At 41.4% G+C, this 16,597-nt stretch overlaps 1 protein-coding gene across 5 annotated transcripts in view; it reads left to right on the top strand.

Moving 5' to 3' along the window:
* The first annotated feature begins 1,380 nt into the window (after positions 1 to 1,380).
* The window catches only part of rhobtb4 (Rho related BTB domain containing 4), a 38,947-nt gene continuing 23,730 nt past the window's right edge, over positions 1,381 to 16,597 (top strand). Inside the window, exons 1-2 of one of the 5 annotated variants that reach the window (XM_005722337.1) lie at positions 1,446 to 1,506; positions 2,234 to 2,378. Coding sequence is in view for 1 of the 5 variants with exons in the window: in XM_005722335.2 (XP_005722392.1) it covers positions 15,945 to 15,973 (29 nt within the window). In the remaining 4 variants the exon portion in view is untranslated. Of the gene's footprint in view, positions 1,539 to 1,815; positions 2,164 to 2,233; positions 2,379 to 15,595; positions 15,974 to 16,597 lie in introns of those variants that run through there. The other 4 variants (XM_013914649.1, XM_005722336.1, XM_005722338.1 and 1 more) reach the window with 4 other exon arrangements.

Raw genomic sequence — 16,597 nt, 5'->3', positions numbered from 1 at the left:
TACTAATAACACTATCCCAAACACTAGTAAAAAAACAAACAAACTACTGAACCTAATGGTAAAATTAATTCTTAAAATAAAATGTCTATCTGACAGAACCAAGTGCTAAATGGGCAACTGAAGTGTCTGAATAACAAAGACGGAGTGCACTAATGGCAGCTGATTGACTAGTGATGAATTGTTTCTACTCAGAAAAAACTTCAACCTGTATTTGTGGAACAATGGCTCTGTAGCCAACATCCTCTCCAAAGAGTGACTATACAAGACCTTACAATAGTGTTTTGCTACGCCAAAACATCCACCCAAATAGTTTTGAACTTGGGTAAGTAGTGGAAAGAATAAAAACAAAGGTGTAAACAGTTTCAGCCATATTATGAACTACATGGACTTCCACACAGACTTGTTCAGGTGCATATGCTGAAGTCAGCTGTGTTACTATCTATCTATCTATCTATCTATCTATCTATCTATCTATCTATCTATCTATCTATCTATCTATCTATCTATCTATCTATCTGTCTATCTGTCTATCTATCTATCTGTATCTGTCTATCTATCTATCTGTCTATCTGTCTATCTATCTATCTATCTGTCTATCTATCATGCTGACAAAATATTTCAATAAGTGGCAAGAGGGGGTGGGATAAATCCAACTGCAACACCCATTATAGAAAATATTTTATAAAGCTGTCAAGGATAATCTATGAGGAGTTACAAATACATTAAAATGTTGAAAGACTGTGTTATATGGTGTAAAGTTGAAAGCAACCTTGAACTCTTTAGTGCCCTTCGCTCTATGTTCATGAATCAAACAAAACACCCAACTTTGAACTTGACCCGGATACACACTTGTTAAGTTTGTGACTCTGCATCTTACGTGTCAGATTATTAGTGTTTAAAATGATTTTTTTAAATTTATTTAGGTGTTACAATTTTAATTATACTAGAATACATAAACAGTACTAAGCAAAAGACGTAAACTCACACATCCTATAGTCACTATGAAGACCACGATGCTTGCGTAGTGCTGACGTTTTTTCCCCAACCATCACGTTTACTATGGTAAAACACTCATCACTTCATACTCACACGGTGAGATCTATTTTATTTAAATGGCTACAAATTCATAATTCAGCACCTTAGACACAGAGATATAAGGCATGACTTTCTGAAAGGAATATTATAGCCATTTTCCCCTTAAGGAGCACTGTGGTTGTTTTACTACCTCCTCACCCAGCGAGCAGTCTGGTCTGGAGGCTGGCACTCGCTTTGCTTTATGAATGGATGGGTGTGGCGCTTGTGACAAGCAGTGATGCAGTCATCACTGTGCTCGTTGATAAGCGCTGGCGTGCTGTCCATGCAGGATGGTTTGGAGTGAAGCACAACTGGGTTCTGCCACCGCCTGGGAAAGACAACGCGGGAAGGAAAGGGGAGGAGAAGAGAGAGAGAGAGACAGCGGCGACAGTCTACTGCCCAGCAAGGACCAAACTTCTGGCAAGGGATTCGGTGAGACGGGGGACTAAAAGATAAAAGTGCGGGTGAGATAGAACAAAGGGCAAATGCACTTTTATTTAGGGATATGCTGTTTAGTTATAGGCGGATTACAAATAAATAAAAATGGAAGAAATATAAATCAAGACAGAAAAGATCGAAACGGGGCTGATGCCACGAGGATGAAATGTATACCAGAGACGTTCGTACGTCTGCGACGTAAAGTGTAATATTTTAAGAAACAAACAAAATAAAATAAATAAAATATAAATAAAATAAAAAAAGAAATAGAGTAGTTCAGCCATGATTCTGCTGGGTAAAAACAGTCAGACAAAAGAAAGCAGGGGCAAGGTTCCCCTCCTCCGTGTGTTCCCTCCTTGTAGGTGTGACAGAAACAACAAAGGGACGTGGAAAAACTCGCATCAGGACCACAGGCTCACAACTACCCAGACAGATCCCGGAGCACAATAGCAGGGGTCTGCAAACAAGAGCATGTCTGCAGGTTTTGCAATATGCAGCAGTCTCCGTGTAATTGCATTTCTCCTGGCGTCTCTCGGCTACAACAGTCGGGAGTATTTTTCTTCTGTCAGCTCTGGCAGATCTTTACACGAAACGAAAGCGATGATTTGAGGAATTTCAAGTGCTGAACCGGAGGAGCAAGTGTTAAAGCATGTGAGTTATGATTAGATGTTGTCATCCCGAGGAATGCTCTTAAGTGATCGCAATTGTTTGTGCCTTGCAGTTTAATGGGGAGAAGCGAGAGACGAGCGCTGCCCAGAGTAAAGCGAATGGAGTAGAGCAGCGGAGAGGTGTGAACTTAAAGTGGACGTCGAAGGGGGGAAATAAAAGAGCCCTGAACTGATTGCAGAAGCGAATGTGTTTCAAAGGTAGGAGATTACGGGGATTGTTGCACATGCTACGTGTATTGCCATGCCATTTAATCTGTATGCTCGCTACAGAGCAGTTCACAGTGCAAGACCACATGTGGACAGACAGCAAAGGGTTGCATAACGATTCAGTTAGTTTGGGCTGTTCAGTGTATTGCGCTATCGACATATCGCAGGCTGAACTAGAATAGCCTCCGTTTTGAACTTCTCCGAAAGCTTTTTGGGAGGTTACATAAGTTATCTTAGAGGGGGTGTACTGAACAAACACTTGAAAACTAATTGAAATTTTACTTTATCTTTTTATTTGTAGATCTTCCTATAGAACCCCCCCCCCCACACACACACACATACACACAAAAACACTGATTTGCACAGCACTGATAAAACTTTGTGACCTACCTAAAAGGGCAGTTTGGGTTTTTGTTTTTGGCAAGTGGAAGTTCTACCTCATACTCTTCCCACTTTTCTTTTTGTGGTAAAAAGGGGGAAAACTGCACAGATCATCTTGTTTAGCTGTGCTCTACTGTAAATCCCAGTTTCTTCTGCCATATGGTGATGTTCCCTGCAACTGCTAGTTTGCTTAGCTTGGTTAAATACAGAATTAGATGTGCTCACCACCTGCAGAAGTCTGGATACATGAGTCAAGCTTAAAGGAATAGCTGCAGAATGGAGTCACTTAGTGTCTACAGAGCCAAACAGTGATTCGCTGCAGTTACTGGCCAAAGCATGGAAAGAAAACTGGTTTCTCTGACAACAGTCGAAACACCCCCCCTCCCCCCCTTCATCAACCACAATAGAAGCGTGGTGAAAATGTGGTGGGTGTAGGGATGGTGTGACAAAAGTTGACATCAGTTCCTCCACTTTTCCCTCGCTGTTCAGTGTTTTTTCTATCAGCTGTGGAATTTGAACCGTTCTTCCTTTTGGGGTGAGGCCCTTCCCTGCGTCTGCTCAGAAGAGTAGGATGTCTCAGTAGATGCGGTGCATATGTGTTTGTGAGTGTGTGTTTAAGTAAGTGTGTGTGGGTAACTGGGGCTTTCCAGTAGAGTTGCACACCAAACATTCTTGGCTGTCGAATGGCTGACTAGCGCGCCAAGTCCACACAGCTGGGAATCGTATAAGAAGAAGTGTCTTTGTGTGATCTGGGCAATACGACGCACATGCACAGTCACATGCGCGCACATGCTCATGCACAGAACTAAAACACACAAATAGTCTGCTTTAAGCCTGCACCTCGGCTCAAGAACAATTTGAATAGTTGGTGTCTGTGAGGTGCATGTGTGTGTGTGGTAGGTGTATTAGATGTAACTAGTAATAAAGTGACGCTCACACACACGCTGGTGGAATTCAACATAACTCTTCACACACACAGAATGGAGAAAATATAACAGAGACTCAGTCATCCTGCAACAGTGTCTTCTTTTTCCAGCACCACATGATGTTTGTCCTCTTTAGTAAGTTTTGAACAGAGAAAACATGGTGGTGGAGGTGGTGGTGGTGGGATGGAGAGGGAGGGTGGGAGGGCAAAAGAGAATAAGAGAAGGGATTGTGCTGGCGATGCCAATTGTACAGTTTGTTTCTTATTGGCTGCTTCTCTGGTTGTTGTTGTTGTTGTTGTTGTTTTAAATGGCGTGTCAGTGAGCAAAGAATGTGTATGCAAGAGCAGAATGCAGAGTGAGAAAGAACATAGGCCTTTGTCTGCTGGGAGAAGAGAAGAGAAGCAGATTGTGTCAAATTAATATAGGAGAAATTGAGCTGTAGAGGGAAGAAAAAGGAGAGGAGTTCAAAGAAGAGGGACACGAAGAGGTTTCGGCCATGGAGGAAAGAGTAAAGCAGGCTGAGAGAGTGAGAATGAGAAATTCTGACAGAGTCCTATTCCATATTATTGTAAACATGAAGGCAGAACCCTTCTTTTTCTCAGATCTGTCCTGTTTTCTGTACCAAGAAGCTGATAAAGGAACGATTTCATTAGAAGAAATGAAAAGAAAAAAGAAAAAAACCCAGATAAGTTAACAACTGGCTCTTCTTCTTCATCACAATCTGTTCAAAAAACAAACAAAACATCCCTTTAGAATTGATCTCTTTCCACATGTTGAACATTTGCCTTATGATAATCAGCTGCACCGTGTCCCTAGCACTCGCTGGTTTCTTTGTACTTGCGAGTGTGGCTTGGTGCGATTACTTTACAGATTGAAACTGCTCATCTGAACAAAGTTCTTTTTGTACAAAAAACTGAATGTCTACATTATATGATGCATACGGGAAGCAAAACACACATTTGCAAGGCCAGAGAGTCGGTGCGTGAGGGAATATGTTTTAGTTGTGCGAGACTTGGATAAGAAGGTGTTGTATCATCAACAAGGACGGACCGGGGTGGGACAGGACCACACGATCAAACGAGAGGAGATAAGAGAGCTGGCTGAATTCAGAGAGGGTGTCTTTGTCCATTTGTGGTTCCTCAGATAGCTCCAGGCTGGATTGAGGCCAGGGGCTGACAGGGGTTGTGTCTAGAGATCTGAGATCGCTGCACTGATAGGAAGGCATATTACACAACATCACTGCTGAAAGAATACGATTAAGGTTTTTGGTTTCAAAGGTTTTATGCTGCAAAAGTCATTTTGTTTGTGCTATTTTAACTTTTAGATTTTGGCTTTTCCAGATGTGCCTTGGATTCAGTGCCCGTCATGCAGGAAACGCTGCCTGCCACTGCATTGTGTGGCTGCAAAATGACAGATTACCAGAGAGCTGAGGTAGGTTAGGGCCGCCTAAAATTATAGCTGAAAAGAAACTTCCAAAAAAAAAAAAGACTAGTGGACTGATATTTGAAACGGCCGTGAGCTAACAGTGGCTCTGACAGTCTGGCATGCAGAGACACATATAGATTGTTCTGTTTTTACACTCCTCAACCCATGCTATAGTTTCTCCATTTCTCTATTTAATCACATCTCTTGCTCGTTGTAACCTGTTGTCCTGTTTCTATTTTGCTGTGTGGAAACTTGGGTGCGTGTGTGTCTGCATGTGCATCCAGGAAAGGATGGCGAGATATTCTCCCGAGACCAAGTGGCACCATTTGGTGGCTTGGCTGTACTGCGTCTCTATTTATGTTCATGCTTGTGTTGTGATTGTGTCCTGGTCGTACGGCTCTATCACTGTGACGGCTACATCTTCCTGTGCAACTGTGCATGATTATGCATGCATAGTTTTGCATGTGTGCAAGGCTGTATGCAATTTGACCCCTGGAAATCTTTCTTTAGCATCTGCTCCTCTCATTTGTGGCAGAAAGCCGATCCCTTTTGGTGAACTGGCTCCAGCATCATATGACTGACCAAATTGCGATGATGTTTTGGAGTGCGTGTGTTCTGCAGTACAAAATGACATTGCATATCATAACAGGTTGCCTTTTGGCTATTGATGTATATGTGTGGAGTTGTGTGGGTGTGGCTGTCTCCTTGCATCGCCTACAGGACGCTCTAAGCACCTCCCAGGCCCGAATGGGCCCGCGCAGCTCCATAAATCTAGCTCGTGTTGCTCACACAGCAGTAATCTCTAGCGTCTTTTATTTTCGATGCCTGCAAGCCTGGAACTCTGTCTCCTTATCTTCCTGTTTGTTTTCACATCTTTCCTTTCCTGCCTGTCTATCCATTCATAACAGCAATTTGGCTTTCATTAACTAAGGATGGGGGGGAAAAAAACAAAAACCAATTAGCACCTACATTGCCAGAAGCTCTCCTTGGGTTACAGAAAGTGACATAAAGAAAAGGAGAGTTTCTCTGAAGTTTCGCACACATATTTGCTCATTTTAGCATTGTCCTCCACTCAATTTCTGTCCCTGCTTGTTTTAAAGAGGACACTTGCAGTGTAAAGATGATTTTTCAGTTATTTCTTTAGTCATTCTAGCAGCTTTCCCATCACAGGGATGCATCCAAAAAATCTTTTAATGCAGTCAAACACAAGACCCACAAATATAGAAACAATGACTCACACAGTGAAGCTTTTAAACTCCAAAACCAACATTTCCAAACCACACTGTATAGACATAAACAGACTGACACATACATACAGTATCTGTCTCGTCTAGTAATAGCTAAAGGCAGATTCTCAGAGAGCAGAACACCCAAGGGTGCCGTTCCTGCTAATCCAGGTCAGACCAGCTTCAGTCTTGGCTGAACCACCCATGAAACCACAGGATTTTTAATCTGTAATTTTGCCTGTGCTTGTGCGGTTGGCTGTATTTAAGGTGTTTCCTTGCATGTCTTCTTTGACACGTACACATTGTTGCCCCATGATCGCCCTCCACGTACCATTTATTCGAGCGCTGCCCAATTTTTTTGCTGTTTCAGAATGATGCAGCATGTCTGACTGATGCTCTCTCGGCTCTCTGTCTGTCTCGCTTTCTCACACAGTCAAGGACACACACACACACACACTCCAGAATAAATTAATCAGATATGATAACTGATAGAAGCAAACGCGATGTATGCAGGACTGCAGTGTCTGTGGTTTGTTTCCTCATGAAAATTGGAAATTGACTCATCACATATTATGTGGTGTGACTAGACATTTTAAGCCATGTTCTATTTTTAGTTATTGCAATACAGGGATCTTTTCCTTCATTTAAATCTATTGAGGGGAAAGAACAATAAAACACTGAGTCATGTAGGTTGAGGTCAGACACAGCGGATCACAAAATACAATTTAAGGGTTAGACAATAAAATCTGGTTTATCACCTGTGGTCTTCTTAAAGCAGACAGTTTGGAAATTGTTGCACTGACTGGCAATGAAATATTCTCGGTCTTTGTTTCTGTCTCTCTCTGTCCCACTGGAATACATCACCAGAGTTAACATAAATATTTAATCATTTTATTATCTTCATTCCTGTTTAATGGCCCAACATACTTAATAGCAATGCACTCAACAACATCAGAGGCCAGGTTATACAAAAATATTGACTTCTTGAGTCTTGTTAAGCTCCATTATGGTTTTCTGGTCAGCTGTCTTTTAGTTTCATCTTTGAAAGAGAATATCTTTGTGCTTCATCTTAACATTTATTTGGTTGAAATGACCTGTGCCCACAAGTGGCTAGGATTAGCTGGTATCATTGATGGTGGAGCATCCAAAAGAGCCTAACCCCATGCCCTTAATCAAACGATTAAAACTTGTGTGGCCGTGCTATGGCTTAGCAAATTAATGACATGTGGTCACAGTGCGTGGTGATAATTGCATGCTGGTTGTATCATCAGGCCATGGCACAGCGGTGTGGAAATAAATAAAAAGGAACCGCTAGTATAGATTTTTCCATCACTATTTTGGGATGCCTCTGTACACGGGATATCAGCTTTGTTTCTGCGCACACATTTGCTGTCTTGTTTAATGACATTCCTGCATTTGGAGATTGCATGATGACCTCCTTTGCGATACAGCCGAGCAGCGTGTGGAGGATACTCCAATTTAGTGCTTTTAGGTGAAAATCATATCTCTTCATTTGATGATTTTTTTTTCTTTTTTTGAGATTTCAGGCCAGCTGACGGATTACATGCCACCTGCACTGCCTGAGAAAATGCTTTGACCACTCGGGATTATAAAAACCACTCAATGGGCTGAACTGAATAAAATTAAAAATGCATTGCTATCGAGGTAAATGCTTTATCTGTGAGATGCAAGGGTTTTACCTAACAATTCGTTTGTTTTTGTTTTGTTTTCTCAATTTTAATACAATGCGAGGAACTCTGCAGAGCAGCGCAACTAGATAAATGATATGCAGGTTATTTGAAGTAAACACAACAAAGGGCCTTCCTGTTATGCCATGGTGCTCTGTAATGTGGCTTTCTGACTATTTCTGAGTCTCCCTGTGATTTTTTTTTTGTTGCTGTTTACACTTATGCTCTTCCCCTCCTCTCTATCTTCATATCTGTTTCTTTATGTAAGCAAGTGTCTTTTAAATAGAAGCAGATGGATACTGCATTAGGCTGATAGCAATATGGATATTGCAAGAAAAATGGAAGCGAGGATGAAAATGTGCATTATATCAAACATAGAAATGTTACATTAACACGCTCATTTACAATATTTGACAAGGATCTTTCAGTTTTCAAAAGAGAACACACAAAGTTATATGTTTTTACAATTTAACAAATTAAATGCCACACATAGCAGTTGGAATATTTTTGATTATTAAAAGAAAATAATGAAAACTCATAATCCAGCCGACATGTTTGACCTGTGCTATGGGCTTTCATAGGTAGAATTTCCTAAGCTGTGGTGTTTGCAAGCCAAATAGATTAGGAATCTCTGATACACAGTATTTTGCAGAGTGAGCAGGGTTGATGTACTGACTTTGTGGAGTGTGATCTCGGCGGGCCTACAGTTCTGCTTTTCTGTGCCAGACTGAAGTCCAGAGGTGTTTGTCTTGGCTTCGTTCTCTGTTTGATCAGGCTGTTTTGAGAATACTGACTGACCTGTGCTGAGGCCAAATACATCTCTCTCCTCACAACTTTAGCATTTCCTTTGCCTCTGTCCCTTCTCTGTCCTATTGTCTCACAAGTTTAGAACTTTGAAACATTAAATTTAATGTTCATTTTCAAAATATTCTTAAACCTAGCAGTTTGAATTGGACCTTTTTTTTTTTTGTACAAGATAAAGAACAAAATCAAAAATATATATTTTTTTCTTTTTATTCATGCAGTTTTCAAGGGCCCAGTTTCCTTCTTCTTCCCCTTTTCTTGTTAGTTATCTGATCTTAACCTCACTCCAAAGTTTAGTCTTATATGTGGTTCAGAGAGGTCACTAATACTTCTAACCTTACCACGGGTAGTAGGGAAAATGTCAAGACCCACTTATAGATTGCATGTATTGCGAAAGAGACTCCATCCTTTGATCTGCTGTAAAGTGCTGGTCAATAAAACTCTTAAATGCCCGGTGTAGTGCATAGCACTCTGCACAACATAAATATCTGCATTCGCATGCATTTTGGCTGGGCGCGTTAAGGCTGAGAGAGCCTAAATATTTCCCATAAAACTATTACAAAGCACTAAATACTTTTCCCTTTTGCAATGCATCATTAATTTCTAGTGTTTGGTGGCATTTTCTCTCATTCCTGCCAATAGATTTCTCAAATAATGTTGTTACTGCAGTGACTATCAACAAGGCAACCATGGTGAACCACAGTTACCTATGCAATAAATACAAATATTTAGTCCATTTGATAAAGGATAAAGAAAGGTTTCTCTTGGACTTGTAATCTCACACTAATGTTCAGCACTTGTTCAGAAAGAAAAAAAAGAATCTCTTTAAGTAAATGTGCCAACTGATCACTGAGAAGTGCTACGCCTGCAGCACCATGCCTGTTTAATGGGTGGCGTTTCCTCTTTTATAAAGGATATAAAAATGTAATTCTAACAACCGATCTGCTTACTCTTTCCCTGCCATCACAATATTATTAAAATTAAGTAACACAGTATCCTATATACAACACTTTCCAAGTAATTCCCGATAAGATCATCACTGATCCCTGCTGATGGATTTACTAAAGGGCATACTAAGACAGTATATCAAAAGGATTATATCAATTTCAAGCTGACAATGAAAATTTTTCATGGATTATACACTAAACTTGTTCAAGGCAGGAAGGAGAATAAAAATCAATCATATCAACCATGGTGTACTAAACCTGGGCCTGTTCTCTATTCTTAAGTGTATTTTTAAATTATATGACATGCTAAATATGTTGCTTGCTTAAAGGAGTCAATCTCCTTCAAGGCTAAAGCCTCCTGACACTGGTTTCCTGTGCTAACCTAAATTCTGCCCTCAGCTTCTGAAGTTACTCCAGCTCTGGTCCTACTTCCTTCCCAGCCTCCATCCCCATTTCCATATCTGTCTCTGTGTCGTTCCTTAACCTGAATCTCACACCCCAGCTTCACATAATTTCCTGCTGCCCCCCTGACCTAAGTACCTAACTCATCTCCACTAGTGTAATACCCTGATACCTGCACAGCCTATGAATCCTTAGGGTCCTAATCGGCTTAGCCATCACCTGTCATGGTAACTAAAGTAATCTATTTTTTTTTTTTACTGGAGCATAATATATGCTCCATTTATCACAAATTAGTAAAAAGGACTCTTTATGTATCAACCTGTGCTCAGGTTTTCTGAGAGACGCCTTATATAAAAAGCTGCCAGCCCTGGTAAAATTAAAAAACACCCAGGTTGTACAGATATGTTTAGGTTAGAAATAGGGCTAAGTTTCCACCAAACTGAACTATCACTTTAAGAGTTCGGACCAACGGCTGAAGAGAGCCTTAATACGATTAGCCCTGGCACTTGACAGCTACAGCTTAAGAGGCACCTCCGTTGACCTGTGTGTCTGTCCAGCAGAGAGTGTACATGTGTATTTCCTTGCATTCATATATGATCTTAAGGTTGCCTTTTTAGAGCATCAGGGAGGCTGTTTGTCTGTCCGTGCACATACTCCTACATAAACCTGTATTGAACCAAAAGCCAACTTTTTTTTTGTAAATCTTTATCTGTTACTGCATGCACTGGAGCTCAGCAAGCCATGCCTGTGCAACCTCAATCCCCCAAAGTCAGAATGCAGGAAGTACATAACTTCAAAGGCAGATGCATAGTCTGTCTTTATCGCAGAAGGTTTGTGCCACTCAAGAATTTACTTTTTCACTCTTCTGCATGTCAAAACCTCATATCCACCTTGGCTATCACTCACTGCTGTTTTGTCTCAGGCTGTGATTTTGGATAAAACAGGCTTACAAGCAAGGAATTTAAAACAAGAAAACGATTCAGCAAACACAAAGCCGATGGAATCACTGGAATTTGCCACTGAAGTGTTTTTACTTAGAACTGAGTACTGGGTACTTGAGGCTGTGCCAAAGACACTATATCCACAGAGAGACTTGAGTAACTTGACTTGAATATGATCTGCCGGTGGTTGCGATGGGCTATGGGGTTGTGGTTGGGTGCGCTAGATGCCGCATTGCTCTAACTGGGTCGTTTTGGCACTCTAGGGCTGCTAGTTGAGGACAGCGAGGAATATACAGCACCGTGTTCTTTTTCACTCCAGGCACTTCATTGCGAAAGCCAGGCACCACACTGTGAAACATTTAAGTTGGCATTAATATCATAATCAGAGGTCTGTTTATTCTCAGACAGACAGCAGGCAGTTAAACAAAGAGACCTTCCCCTCTCTCCCCACAATAAACCCTCAGTGTTGCCGCCCTCCTCCTCTTTCCTTTTCCCAGCCTCTCGCCCTGTCCTAAAGACACTTCACATTCCCAACATATTCAACCATCATGGCCCACCAGCATCAACAGCACAAACTTGACCTGGAAATATATCTGTATTAAAGTCGTTGAACATTTTTCTGCAGCCAAGCAGTCAGACTCAACAAGCTGCCGGCCCACATGTTATGACACTGGGGGAATAATAGCTGCAGACAAGTATGTCAACAGAAATTTTTACCTCTTATATTGGGTCTGCTGCAGAACTTGAACTTTAGCAATTTAGCAGCTTAAACAAATTAGTCTATATTTATTCCTTCCAGAGACTGAGGGGGTGGTCGAGTGTGCATGTAAAAGAAAAAAAAAACAGTCTCAAAAATGCTAACGTGTCTGAATCAAGCAACATGGTGTGTGTTTGTGTGTGTGTGTTTGTGTGCGTTTAAATATAGCTGTTATTTTTTAGTTTTTGTTTTACAAGGCATAAAAGATAACTAAGTATGTCTCCCTAACACAAAACACCATTTAAGCATTTTAATAGTCTATAATATCTTCTGACCAATCAATTGTCCCTTTCTTTAAAGGTTTCACTCGTTCGGTCACAAGCAGTGCAGTGACTTGTCTTCATTAGCGTGTAATAAAGCAATGACCACTGGTCCCACACATGTAGTTTTCCAGCTGGCTCATGATAAGGCATATTACTGATAACTTCGCAAGTAAACAATTCCTCCAGCCTCTCTCCCTCACTTCCTCTTTTGCACCCTTGCCTGTCTGCCTCATTTTATACTTCATTTTATCATTTTATGTCTCAGGCCTTATCTAGCGTTAAATGTTTTTCACGTAAACTCACACTGTGCCATCGCCCATCGCCAAATAGGCCGGCTGTTACAAAACACACTCTATTTCATGCCAGGGTGCCGGCTCTGGCAACACTCAGCCACTTCTCCATGCCACTCTGTGTATGTGTGTGTCTGTGTGAGGGAAAGAGAGAAAAAAGAGACAGAGCTTAACAGTGGGAATAAAAAAAACTGACATATTTGAATTTATGAGCTTTTTTTTTTCAATATTTTCCCACCATCAATCATGTACTGTAGAAATGCCAGTTTCCCACAAGCTCGTTTCACTAACGTTCACTTACTCCAGATTCACCTTTGACCTTTCATATCTGAATTTTCTTCCCAGAGAAGCAAATGCCACATTTTTTTTCTTGTCCCTCACCTCTAAAACAAAATTGTATGACAAAATCATCCCGCTAGACACACAAGTGAATGCTCTCATCCTGTAGATCCACATATGGAGTGTAATGTTTGCTGGTGTGTGTGCTTTGATATGTGTGTGTGAGTCAGTGCCGAAGGTAGAATTTAATCTTTGATATCGTTATCAGTTCCAGGGTGATGGTGGACTGTTTGCAAGACCCACTGGAGCTCTGACCTACTTGTGTCAGTGAATAGGTTGCATAGGCTGTTTTTTTGTTAAGAGTGTGTGTGTGTTTGTTAGAGTTTTGGGAGGGTGTGCACTTAAAGCGAACTCTGTGTGGACACAGGGAGTGTGAGAAGCTGGGTGTTTTGACAGCTTTAGAACAGTTCCAGCACAGTGTTGGGGCAGGGGGTGAGCCGGCCTGTTGGATATATGAGTGTGCGGCGAGGGTGAGAATAGGGTCAGCGGAGGAGTGGATAGGAGGGGATGAGATAAATGCAAGAAAACACTACCAAAAAATGCTCGTTTTGAATTTCTTTATAATGAGTAAACATCTGAAATGAATTGATTTGAAAATGTATTGTTTGTTATCCCTTAGCAATACATCTGAAGAGCAAACCTTACCCCTTACTTGCAGTTAAAATAAAACCGATATTAGTCTTGAACTTTACTAAGCTTAAACAAAATGAATTATATCAAAATAAATGCATTTCAACATGCCATTCCTTCCTTTGGTTAAACCAGAGGAGCACTAAATATACTGCAGACAAAACTGAGCATTTGTCCAAGCAGCAAGACGCCTCTTTGCCGAAGCATTCCTGCCAAAAGAGTGATCTCAACCCATTCTCCCAACTTTAATCTCACCAAAGTGTAAAAGCTATGGGACTAAACTTCCCACACAGTTAATAAAAGACCCATAAAGCTTGTTTAACAAAACACAGTCCTTTTTGTTTTACTGTAGCTGAATGGGGCCAGACATCACCTCAGAATTGTGCTGCTTAAGAGTTCTCTCACAAGTACACCTCTCCCCCCCAAAAAATGGGGGGGGGGCTCTCCACATTATTTCCTAAGCCCTCTCTGTGCCAGTGGTGTTGAACCCCTGCTTTCTCCAATGGCATTCCAGCCCATCTTTCATGCTGTTTCATTGTGGCCATGCCAGCCAGGTCAGGGGGCAGTATTTTCTCAGGGCTTCAAGACAGCATTGGAAAGATAGATATAAGACGTACCGTCTGACTATTTGTGCACTGAATTCCTGTTTGATTCCTGTTTGTTGTCGTTGTGTCTGCATGTGTGCGTGATGTGCAAGAATCTGCACGAACACAAACATTTTATATATGATTGCTGCACTTAGGTCAAATAACACACTGACCTTCTCTTTAAAATGCTTAATATAACTCAGTATGTTGCGACTCCCATGGCTAACCTGCGATATAGAATCTGTCTCAAAGATGTAAGCTGCCTCTTTTGAGGTGGCTCCGACAGCACTGACTTGATGTAGCCGTAAGAGCCTGCGCCGCCTTTGTTTTAGAGATTACAGTACCAAACTCTGCCAGTAGATGTCCGTCTTCAGTCTTGCACAGCCTCCAAATAAAGTTGGCAGACTGGCTTTCAAAGATATTCACATGATCAAATTGGTGACTGTATCAGTATCCTAAGTGTGTCAAATAAGTTAAAGATAAAATGATGCTGAATGTTAAAGAAATCCCACATCCACCTTTTATCTTGAGCTATACCCATGACTATAGTGAGTGGCAGATGGACTGGTAAAAGCTCCTGCCTTGAAAGCAAACCTGCTAAAGTTTAAATTAAACATAGTTTTGCTTGAAGAAAACTGGAGGTATTTTGCTGACAAAGCAAAGCTCAGCATTCCAGCAGTAAATTCTTAGACACTGAGATCTTGGAAGATATGATAGCAAACGCTATGTATTCTCCTTGGTCCAGTCTGTGATCTCCTTTTTTTACTGGCATTAGTAGCAGTAGGCTACAGTTGCAACGTGGTAGTTGCTATGCCTGAAAACCCGGAGTAACCTTAGGAGAAAATTTCTCTCCATTGCCCATGAGTAATAATAACAGTCTTGCATTATTTACCTGGATAGAGCGTGTTTGCAAGGGTTAAAGGGGAAACGTAGTTAAATCCCACTGACATGCAGACAGTTGCGTGGATAACATAAAAAAAAATACCCCGTGCTTACCTATGATTGATTATTAGGTAGTGATTAAAGGCAGTGCAAAGTGGATGCAAGGGCTGTATCTGCCAAAGGCAGCACGCTTTGGGGGCCGTTCTGCGTTAATAGGATGAAAAGAACATAGTTTCTGGGCGGGGATACGATGATATATACAGGACATGATTGGCCCGCGTGTTCTAATCGCTGAGGAGGCCTTAAGTGTTCCTCTTAAGCCTCGAGATTTAGGCTATTAAAGTATTACAGTAATAAAGTTAGTGCGTTTAAATTGCGTTTTAAATTCCTCAGCCACTGTTGCGTGGTAATGGTCATCCCGGAGCTGTTTGACAGTTGTTCTTATTCACAGAAATCACACAGCGCAGTAAAGAAAAAACGCTAATTGCAGAATTTCATATTTTAATCAATAGACAGCTCAAAAGTTCCACTTTTAGTCATCAGTGACGTCTTCCGTATTCTCAAGTCTTCTTCCAAAAATGTCAGTTTGCGGGATATCAAGCTGTGTGTCTAAATCCTCAGAAAGATGGAGTGCAAACGTCTAATTTTCCAACGGAACTTGAACGCAGCACAGGAGAAGTTGGAAGACTTGTGTCGTGACGCGCAGTCGTGGAGGCGTGCCTCTGATGAAATCAGCCGGGGAAACAACAACAGAAAGGGGGTGGCTCAGACCAGAAGACTCTTTCAGCCAGTTGTGATTGCATTTCATCCTCCAAAGTGTCAGTTTGAAGATAACAAAGCATTATATTAAGTCTGCAGCAGCGAGCTGGTTCTTGTTGAGTTCTGTGAGGCGCTGGATTAAGGAGGCAGCGACGGGAAGTAGACTAAAGAGGAGGATGTGATAGGGCAAAGGTCCTGTCTGCAGTTATCTGTGCTCTTTGGCAAACAACGGGATCGCAGAGATCGCATCTTCCCTCTCCGTGCGTCTTTGTCCGGTTTCAGTGACCGGCTCAACCACCAGCAGAGTGGCATGTGGGTCAATTCCGGAACCGTCGGAAGGTAGGGACCCCTCCTGCAGGAATACTCGGTCACATGCTCTTCTTGCGATTCTGGCTGTGCACAAAGCAATCCGCACAAAGCCCCCAACATCTTTTTTTTCCTCCTCCCTTTTACACTCCAGAGATTCATTAACAGCTGTTTTCTGTTCATAATGTTTCAATCACCTCTTCCATCTCTGTAACATCATCGTAATTATAACGGAGCCTGTTTTATTTCAACGTGTTATATTAATATTTCAGACTGAGATATTACAATATCACAAGGCGGGGTTATTTAAAAAACACCTGCAGACTTATGTTACTTTTTCTTTTTCCTATTTTCTTTCCTTTGACATTATGATTCTGTGTTGTAGTGAAGCGGTTGGGCTTGGCACATTACGCCAGACTTATCAGTGCATCATTTGGCATGTAGGATTGTACCTGCCCTTTTTTATAACATCGTTATGTGAGAGACAGCAGCACGGTGAATATTGACTCATGCCTTTTATCTTTATAGACTCTGATGACAAAACACAAGACTGACTGATTTGTTGAATCGGTTTCTATGAGAAACTATGAATGAGCCAGGTGGTTATGAATGGCTGCGGGGATACGGAGCACACGAGGTTCTTTCATTGATGACTGT

This window comes from Pundamilia nyererei, unplaced genomic scaffold (assembly GCF_000239375.1).
Source record: "Pundamilia nyererei isolate P.nyererei 1_Seehausen unplaced genomic scaffold, PunNye1.0 scaffold00006, whole genome shotgun sequence".
NCBI lineage: Eukaryota > Metazoa > Chordata > Actinopteri > Cichliformes > Cichlidae > Pundamilia > Pundamilia nyererei.
This window is presented reverse-complemented; position numbering and strand designations above follow the sequence as displayed.